Below are 10,000 nucleotides of genomic sequence, written 5' to 3'. Positions count from 1 at the left end.
ATTTTAGATATCCGCGAGCTTTCCTTAACAATTTTATTGCGATTATTAAGATCCTTCAGTGCAGATATAACTTTTAAGTTTTGTTTCCGTCGATGTAAAAGTTCATTAATTCCTTGCCAGGTTTTCTTCATGTTGGCCATGTTATTTTCAAAGAATGTATCATAATATTTCCTTTTACTTAATCGTATCAATGTATAAATTTTGTTTCTATATTGTTTATACCTGACTTCGTCCCAGAAGCGTTTAATTTTTTTTTTTTAAGGATGAAGTGTTAACGAAGTAAAAATTACAAAGAGTTGATTGTGCGCCGGTAACGAATGGTGCTGCGATGCGAAGCACTTTCTTTCTAGTTGATTCTGAGCCTTTAGCCCATTGACCAATCGCGATGCGTTCGTTACTAAGACTAGGAGTACGAATAAGTGAGCCGTGTTTGAAATGTCAAGACGCCTTTTTGAAAAGTCACCGGTAGAGTGCATAGCACTCTTAAGAAGAAACTGTTGAAAGAAGGAAAAATCGAATTTAAGAAAGTGCAAAGCCCAACCCGTGCCTGAGTTCCTGTGGTTAAGCAGAAGTTGGACAGGACTGAGCCGAGCTAGTTCCTGCCCGTAGCGCTGAAAAGCTCCCTTCTACGGAAGCGAATGCCAAACAACTGAAATAGTTTCCGAGCGTCGTCTTCTTGTTTTCGTGTTTGTTCATGTTGGCATAGTCCATTTCTTTGGGTAAAACTTTTTAACATTCTACGATTATCTTCTTTGGGTCACATACACTAATAAACTGACACATGGTTGTAAAGAGGTTCTTGTGAGCTTCAGTATTCAATGCTGGACTAGGAGGCGGCCTGCTTTTCGGGATTTCGCCACCCTTCACTTTCAGAGAGCCTCACGCTAACTTTTTCCTTTTGTTTTGTTTCAGTGTCAAGATGTACTCAGTAGAATAGTTTTCCTTGACGACAGACAGGTAATGATATCTGCCAGAAGCTCATGACCTGAACTATGGTTCAGAGCTGGGGTTTTTTTAGTTTAAAAATTTCCTTATATGGATGTAGCTCGTGCTTTTTCCCGCGCGTGCGGCTTCGACCTTATTTTTATCCATATTTGGGCACAAAATTTGTGTCCTAAAATCCCCATCTTTTTTCCAATGATGCAAGTTACACGCTTCAAGGTCGTGTGCTTCTGTATCTGCTCACGGAAACTAATCCGCGACGAACCTCGTTTCCAGGGTCTCTTTGTCGATGACGACAATGGAGACCCTGAGAACGAGGTTGATCCGCGGCACAAGTTCATTTTGATTTTTTTGTTCTGTCGAGTATTTCACATGCAGGGACGTGCAAGCACGTGCGCACACGAAGAGCTTGCACGTGTACTCATTCAGTACGCACGTGGAAATGTCTACTGAAATTGATTCAAACCGGCTTTCAAAAAACAATAGACCATATTCGTATTCTCGGTATTGGACTGGAACTAGCTTGCAATGGAGGCTAATGCGGGGGATTATATTAGAAAGTATTTGCATTTGAAAAGATTCCCCCGCATTAGCCTCCATTGCAAGCTAGTTCCAGTCCAATACCGAGAATACGAATATGGTCTATTCGGAGACCAGAAAATCCGGGGAGTTTATGCTCCTTTCCAAGTCAATTTTCTTTTTTGCCCAGGATGTGCAAGTGAGTTTTCGCCGTAGCACCTAATTTCCAATAGTTGTTGCTTTTTCGACAACACACTGGTGAACGCGGCCTTTTTTTTTCTCTTTTATTTGCTTCGCTGCTCTTGGCCGTCTTCTTTCAAGAAGATGTTTATGTCCTTAATGTCATGAATTACGTCCTTTGTTCCTTTTAGATGTGTCCAGAAGTTTTTAAATCTAGGAAGCTTATATGTAATGGAGTCCTTAGGAACAAGCATGGAACGGTACGTTTTCTACAAAAGAGAGTTGTTAATTGTATGTCCTAAGTAATTTGCTGATTATTTCGATTTGGCATTGGCCTCTTTATTCTTAAACTGCCCCGGTGATCAAAAAAATCACTTCCTTGGTGTCTTCAGATTTTGAAAGTGTGTTTGCTTAACACCTGCCTGGCAAAATTTTATGCTTTGATAAGGGTACGGCTACATGTAGGCTACTATGAACCTTAAATGCGTCGTGTGCTAGTCCTTACTAGACGAACAAAACAGACGCACTAGAAAAATGTTTGTCCAAGTTTGTCCCAGACAAATTGTACGTCTGTAGGATAATGACGTCAAAGGTCAACTCGTGAATGCAAATCATGTTACAGATATCAAAATTAATGGCCTTTTGATAAGCTCACCAATTTGCTAAGCAGATTTTGTTCGTAAGCTTGGCACATCAATTGCCATCCCCCGCTTCTTGAAACCGTGATGATGGCATTAGCCTTTCGCTTGACAACCTCATGCATCTATTTGTAGGAAATGGACTCTAATTTCTGTTACTCGAAGGCAGCGTTTGCCCGAACGCGGTTTCACATCGACACGGGTTCATGACTTTGAAACCGCGTCAAAATCGATGCAGTTTGGAAGTGTTTACACGGAATCGTTTTTGCCAGAAAATCAAAGTCCTGATGGTATAAGCGAGCGCTGCACTAATTCACCATTTTGAATTGAGCGATGCAATTTTCGCGCCAAAATAGTAACCGAATCAAATTGATGCGGTTTCGCTGTTTACAGGACAACTGAAATCGTATCGTTTTGAAAACGCTCCACTTTTGGCAGCGTTTTCAAATCCACGCGGTTTCGCCAACGGTCTCGATCGGTGTCGTGTAAACAGAAGGCGTAACCGCATCGAAAGCGATGCGGTTACAAATGAAACCGCTTTCGTGTAAACGCTTCCCAAGCCTGGTTTTCACTAGCGACGCAAGCACATGCGCCAGCACAAGCACATGCATAACCGTGACAGCTCTCATTTCACCGTGAAAACGGCCTGGAAAGTTTCCTTTTCTTGCGTTTGTGCTTGTGTTTGTCTTATACTGTGTGAAAACGAAACACAGCATAAGAACAAGGCCACCTGGACGTGTCTGGCCACTAAAAGCACTCGTCATCATTTGAACAAACTGGCGGAGGTTGCGGTTGATTTGATGAAAATTAAAAGCTCATGTCGACATTTGTTTCACTTAGCATTAGGTTTTTTATGCGTGCGCTTATTCCTCCTTGCGTCCCTAGTGAAAATCAGGCTTTTAATGCACCCCTCACTATCACACCTGATAAAGAAAACACTGGAAGGGGGTGTCAAATCGTTGCGTCTTCGAATTGTAACTTTTTAGGCAACAATCATAATTCTCCAAACTCAGTGGAGTGCAATCAAACTGTGTTTAAATGTTCTTATGCTAAATCGTGTGAACGTCGTTGTTCTTTCCAACAGAAACTTCAGGTGTTTTTGTCAGAGGCTGTGTTCCTTCTCACTCGTCCGGCCACAAGGCAGAATAGAGCCAGTTATCAGGTCTTTACTCAGGTAAAGTGGGACGGTTTTAAGTAGCAGTCTGTTGGTCTTGTTTCGTTTTGTTTTAATTACTCAAGCAAAAGGCGATGACGACGGCTACTAGAGAGTTTAAGAAACGCCGACGCCGACGGCAGAAGCAACGCCACAGAACAAGAATAGGGCGGTTTATACGAGAGAAAATAAGCCGCGGCTTACTCTGGCCGCGGCGTACATAATACGCGAAAGGAATTATTTATACGAGTATTAACTCCCAGGCCAAGATAAGCCGCGGCTTGAGAAAGCCGTGAACGTATATTTTCTACCATTTATACGGGGTGTTCGTGTCTTATGTAAGCCGCGGCCAGAGTAAGCCGCGGCTTATTTTCTCTCGTATAAACGGCCCTATTATTGAACAAATATTCACCGAAGTGGAGGTGGCTAGTGGCGGCTCGCCGTCACTGAGGTTAATACTTGTACCTCAAAATATAACTTTGCACTACCGTAAGTTTCTCGCGGTTAGGCCATCTCGTTCGCGTCGTACAATGTGGGCGAAGTATCCTAAAAATAAACTGGTACGAGCGCTTTCAGAGTAAAAATAGAGAATGATAAATTCACATTTGTGCGCTCGCGTTGTCGTCGAAACCTAAAATTTGGTGATTTCACGTCGTTAGGGAGGCGCGGACGGCAACCGGAAGTGAACTTTTTTCCCTTTTTAACTTGTCTTAACACAACAACATTTACATTGCTAAGTATCTTTTCTCCATTAGAGATGATTAGTATACAAATCTGGGAGACACCACTGTCCTCGCACGTGAAATGTTCTTTTCCGGTTGCCGTCCGCGTCTCAAAAACGCGGGTGCTTAAGCTCCCTAATGTTTAGCAAAGCACCGCACGAATTTGTGCTAAAATGCGTGCGCACGTGCAGCACGATTAGTTTTCCTCTGTTAACCAATGATATCGTTGTTTCGTGGGGGACAGCTATTCTTAGAGTTATTTTCATTGAGGTAGAGTTAAGTTTCCAAAATCCTGAATTCAGGATTTTGGACTGCCAAAATCCTGAATTCAAGATTTTGGTATTCAAGATTTTGGAAGTCGTTAACTCTAACTCTAAGTCATAACTCTACTGAAATAACTCTATTGATAGTTAACCTCTGTTTTGTGGCGTTCTCGTTGAGATGATTTTAATAACGCAAAATTCTATTTTTATGACTTTCTGGTGGCCAATGTCGTTCTTCCACGTTATAATTTGTTTTCAAATGAATGTATCTCGTATTTCTTCCCCAGCCTATTCCCATTGATTGTCTCTTAGTCGAAGATCTCCCAGATGGTGACGTCAGAGTGGGTGGTTCGTTCAAACATGCCATTTCAAGACTTGGTACAGGTGAGTGATGCATAGCTGTTAGTCTCTTTAAGATAATAAAAAAACTGAGGGTCTATTCAGGCAATTGTTATGTAGTCCAAATTTAATTTTAATTTTTTTTTTTTCGAAATAAAGTCCATCACCCAAGAGGAATATTTACCAAAATTGGCCTAGTCCGCACCAATATCAGAAAAAAAACGATAGCAAGAGTGCATTAGATAAGAGTGTTGTTATGACATGGGTGCGCGCCCCAGCACAATCACAAATAAACCTATTTTTAGAATTTCCCGTTCCCGCGAAAAACAGTTGTCATGTCCCTGAAAAAACAGGACAGAAGCAGTCACGCGTGACATGGCTGCTTCTGATTGGTTAAAATTGGCGGCCCTGTGTTTGTTTCGCGCACAAAGTGTATCTAAAAATAAATCCATTATATTCTAATCACACTGAAACGATTATAAAATATTTTGTAACTAATCTAAATAATCACAAAACACAGAATAGGAGCGGGCATCTCGTTTATTGATGCAGCGAGCGTAAAGCGTTACAAAAAACAGCATTACAATTTCACAAACTCAGAGAAAATTACAACAGTAAATAAAGTAAAAAACTAGGGTTTAAAGAGATGCCTCGAATGGCTCTTGCATAACTTAACAACCCTTAAATAGTGTACCAGCCCCTTGAGACACCTACAAGCACGCTAAAAGTACTTCAGGAATATTATGTAACCTAACATACATACTCTCGTGAAACTCACAAAACGTTACAAAATATATTTTGTGACTGTTACTGGGACAAGACCGCAAAGTGATAGATCAATACTCTTATCTAAGTCACTCTTGACAATAGTACAAATCGGTTAATTAACTCATTGTTGTTCCCAATTCAAACCCTTTGGAAATAAAACGTTTTGTTCCAGGTATTTCCATATCATTTAAATGTGGAACGCTACATTATAATGCATACAATACACACAACTTGGTTTTAAAAATAGACACTTTTGTGACGCTGATGGGGACAAACCTATTTCTTACTCTTGAGTAATGGACTCATGCCGAAATTCAAAGGCACCGGTTAAAATTTGACCATGACCAGCGATTCTTGAGGCATTTCCTCTTTAGCGATTCAACTTTTTCTAGTCTCCTGTCGTCCTCCATTCTTCCCACCAGAGTTTATGCCATAAAAGTCGTCTTGCTCACTGGAAGATCACTTTGGTCGACTTAAAGGGAAACTGTCTCGAGAAGCGCATGCGCTAGCGTCTTGTGAAAACTTGAAAAGTGTTAGGTGAACTTTTTAAGTTGAATCGACAAATTCAAAATGGTGTCCACTGGGGAGGGCCATGGTGGACAAAGGAGAAACTCCGGCGAATATACATGACTCACGCGTGAATCCATGATGGCGGCTAGAATTTTCCGTGGGCTCGAGAGCAAACAAACTCGAGCATGCGCAGCTCATGACAGTGCGCCTTTAACAAATCGAAAGTGGTTCAGCGTTGTCCGTACTCTTCTCGACAACGATATTCGTCATCACAGTGGTCAAAATGTTGTCGACTCACGAGGCGCATATCGTTGTCGATAAGAGTACAGACAACGCTGAACCACTTTCGATTTGTTTTTTACCGCAATATTCAACGCCAAAGAAAATGTTTATTTCAGAGCGTGACCAAAATCATGACACAAAGAAAGAGCAAGCGTCGTCTATAACTTTCTCGCAATGTGATTGGTTTATTTCCCAAAATGAGCGTTCCTGATTGGCTATTACATTGCGTGACAAATTGACGCGAGCAGCGTTGTCTAGACTCTTATCGACAACAGCAAATTAGCCAATCAGATTGCGCGATTACAAGCAATTGTGGTAAAAGGTATTTTTGCTCCCTTTGCCTTGTATCCATCCGAAATTATAAGGATGTTGGCGGAATGCAAAAGAAAAGGACTTTTGACTGCCTCAAGAGAGGCTAACTGAGGGAATGACCGATATGCGATCTGTGAAGACTAGAATTTTGATTTTTTCGGGTTTTCATTTCTACGCATTTTGATTGGCTCAACAATTTCGCGCCATATTTTTCCACACGCGCTTTCATCGGCTGTATGTGTCTGCTTTTGCGTTGTGATTTGCCAATTTTATTGTTTGCTTCTTCTGTGATTGGCCGAAGTTATCCGTTCTATGAATTTAAGTGGACTGTTTGTTTCCCTTTTTCAGCAAGACACGTGTTCAGAGTCTCCAGTATAGAACCGGACGGTGGTCATTCACACACACTTCAAGCCCCCAGCGAAGAGGATAAAAAACAGTGGCTTAACGCCCTACGTAGCGTCATACCGTGCACGGAAAATTTCAAGGCATACATTTGATACCACGTACCATCTAATATTTGACGGAATTTCTGCTTGGCGATTAACTGTATGCCACAGTGTACTTTCCCTACCACTTTGTCCTTGAAGCATCATCCCGACCGCCCGGCAACTCTCCTGAGCCCACGGTATTTTGAAACATACGTTGCTCAGCAACGTAGCCTTTACGTGTCAGTTTTGGCGTTTGACCTTGGTGGAAAGAAAAACTTTTCAAACATAATTCAAGGCGCCAGATTCATTCCTCGTGCAAGTTAGTCCTCAATGATAGTCATTGTTCCAGAGAAAGTAAACGATCATCACTCGTATAAACTTAATATTCACTTGAATTTTGTGTAACTTCTTCCACTAAGATTTTATAGAAGACAATGAAGATAATATGTAGGCCCGCACTGGGGAAAAAAAGGACGTATTTCAAATTGGAACCAAATAGTTTCGCTTTAAAAGATGCCACAATTTGTATGAAATTGTATATTATAAATGTAAATAACTTGTATAATTTAATGCTATATGTAGGACAAATAGTTTGTTTTCATAGTAGTGCTCAGATGGAAGCAAAAGTAGTCTCACGGAATGAATGATAAACTCCAGAGAAAGGAGGTGTTCCATTTGACGTCAGGCTGGCCTCATTGGAGAGATATTTTTTATGCAAATTCTTTCAGTAAACCAATATGGCTGCCAGAACAATCTCCACAAAAGAAAGTGAATTCACATGGACCGTGTTCACGATTGGCTTTGAAAACCAGAACTTTGTTCTGATTGGCTCGATCGCTGCAGTATGATGTATCGGTTATAATCGAGACCTTTCGGCTGTCTTCCGGTATATGAAAACTGAATACGGAATCTTTGGTTAACCAGTTTTCGACATTTATTCCGTTATAGAATGCACGGAATAGCAGTCTGCTTATTCTGCTCTCAACAGCAAAATGCGCGAAGTATTCTCGGACCATTGGTTCGCATGGTTGCGAAGTCGTATCCAGGCCGCTCCGAGCATTGGTTCTCGGTTCCCTTTTACGAACACTTTCGTTTTCTAAAATCGCGTTCTGTCAGAAAACCTAACACCAATCATTCCGTTAATCCTGTCCCGAAATGGACCTTTTAAAATCAAATGGCGGCCATGTTGAGTCCCGAGGGATTGAAAATTTTTTTTTTGGCCCCACCGAAACTCGTTCCCAAACATTTTAACTCGAGGCTCGTGTTACGCAATCTATTATCTATGGCCAATATGGCTGCCGCGCGAATAAGGCCCCAGAATGCACCTTTAAAAAGGGAAAAAAATTATTTTATATTAAGAAGAAAGATTACACAAGGACATCTTTAACGTCTCCATGAAGGACTTCGTGGAGCGAAATCAGTGTTACTCTTCTGTCCTGTTTAGGGTCTAAGTTCAACCTCGTTTCCAGGGTCTCTCTCTTCTAGAAAAGAGAGCCTGAGGAAGAGGTTGGGCTCAGTTGATTAGTCAAAGCAGGTTATTGCGAACTGCGTCCCGGGGCCCGTTTCTGAAAAGTCCCGAAACTTTACGGGCCATTTTCGAGTGTCACAATTCCCTTTGTAACTCAAGAACGGAGAGGACTTGAGTTGTCAAACTTCACAGTCATTTTTCTTGTTGTTACCTTGAAAACATGTTAAAGATCGGCTCTCCAAAACAAGCGGTTGGCAGGTTCGACAAATGGCTTTTCGGGACCTTTGAGAAACGGGCCCCTGGTCATTCATCCTATTGGTTTTTATCGGAGTTGGCCCAGCTTTAGCGCCCAAACAAAATTGGTTCTCTGAGAGGAATTTGCTTTGTGAATAAAGCCTTCAGTAAAATTATTTTATTTGTAAGGACAGATTGGATTACATTTGCAAGTAAAGTCATCTGAGAATTATAGATAGTTATAAGAAACCAAACCAAACACTTGTGTCTTTACTGAGTTGTAAAGTCTATCGACTATAAGACCTTCGTAGGTAAATTAGTATAAACTCTTTGCATCGATTCGTTTTACTGCGTTTTGCATTTTTACTGCCGTTGCAAAGATTAGATTTGGCCAAGATTTTCTGGGGAAAATTCTAAAATGCCGTTTGTCAAAACAGACTGAAAACCTTTCTTTCGCGTAACCTGCGATCAAGCGTTTTTTCTTTAGGGATGGTGCGCCCTCTCTAAGGAATAGAACGCCTGATCGCAGGTTTTTGCGGGCGCAATAGACCATATTCGTATTCTCGGTATTGGAATGGAACTAGCTTGCAATGGAGGCTAATGCGGGGGGATTCTTTTCAAATGCAAATATTTTTTAATATATTCCCCCACATTAGCCTCGATTGCAAGGTAGGTCCAGTCCAATACTGAGAATACGAATATGGTCTATTGTTTCGTCTTATTCAAGCATGAATATGATTATTATTATTATTATTAGCCAATAGACCATATTCGTATTCTCAGTATTGGACTGGAACTAGCTTGCAATGGAGGCTAATGCAAGGAAATCTTTTCAAATTCAAATACTTTTTAATGTATTTCCCCGCATTAGCCTCCATTGCAAGGTAGTTCCAGTCCAATACTGAGAATACGAATATGGTCTCTTCCAGAAGCTCGTGACCTTGAAGAGTTTAACTCTGGTCCATAGCTGGGGTTTTTTGAGTTTTAAAATTTCCTTATTTGGATGTAACGTAGCTCGTGCATTTTCCCGCGCTTGCAGCTTCGGTCTTATTTTTGTCCATATTTGGGCATAAAATTGGTGTCCAAAAATACCTAGCTTTGTTCCAAGGAAACGAGTTACAAGTTACGTGCTTCTGCCAATTCAAAATGACTACGTTCGATTAAATCCTGCAGCTCTATTATGGCTAAACAATAGTTGACTTTAAAAAAAACGCTAACATAGCCTTCACTCCTTTTCTCAAG

General features: G+C 41.1%; 1 protein-coding gene across 11 annotated transcripts in view; it reads left to right on the top strand.

Annotated features, from left to right (window-relative positions):
* The window catches only part of LOC137999744 (neuroepithelial cell-transforming gene 1 protein-like), a 76,084-nt gene that overhangs the window by 47,434 nt on the left and 18,650 nt on the right, over positions 1-10,000 (top strand). For 5 of the 11 annotated variants that reach the window (XM_068845626.1, XM_068845628.1, XM_068845627.1 and 2 more), the window contains 5 exons: positions 913-957; positions 1,833-1,901; positions 3,364-3,453; positions 4,705-4,801; positions 6,977-9,300. In XM_068845626.1, coding sequence (XP_068701727.1) covers positions 913-957; positions 1,833-1,901; positions 3,364-3,453; positions 4,705-4,801; positions 6,977-7,125 — 450 coding nt within the window. In that variant the 3' untranslated portion in view covers positions 7,126-9,300. Of the gene's footprint in view, positions 1-912; positions 958-1,832; positions 1,902-3,363; positions 3,454-4,704; positions 4,802-6,976; positions 9,302-10,000 lie in introns of those variants that run through there. The other 6 variants (XM_068845629.1, XM_068845630.1, XM_068845635.1 and 3 more) reach the window with 4 other exon arrangements.

This window comes from Montipora foliosa, chromosome 4 (genome assembly GCF_036669935.1).
Source record: "Montipora foliosa isolate CH-2021 chromosome 4, ASM3666993v2, whole genome shotgun sequence".
In the NCBI taxonomy this organism is placed as follows: Eukaryota; Metazoa; Cnidaria; class Anthozoa; order Scleractinia; family Acroporidae; genus Montipora; species Montipora foliosa.
This window is presented reverse-complemented; position numbering and strand designations above follow the sequence as displayed.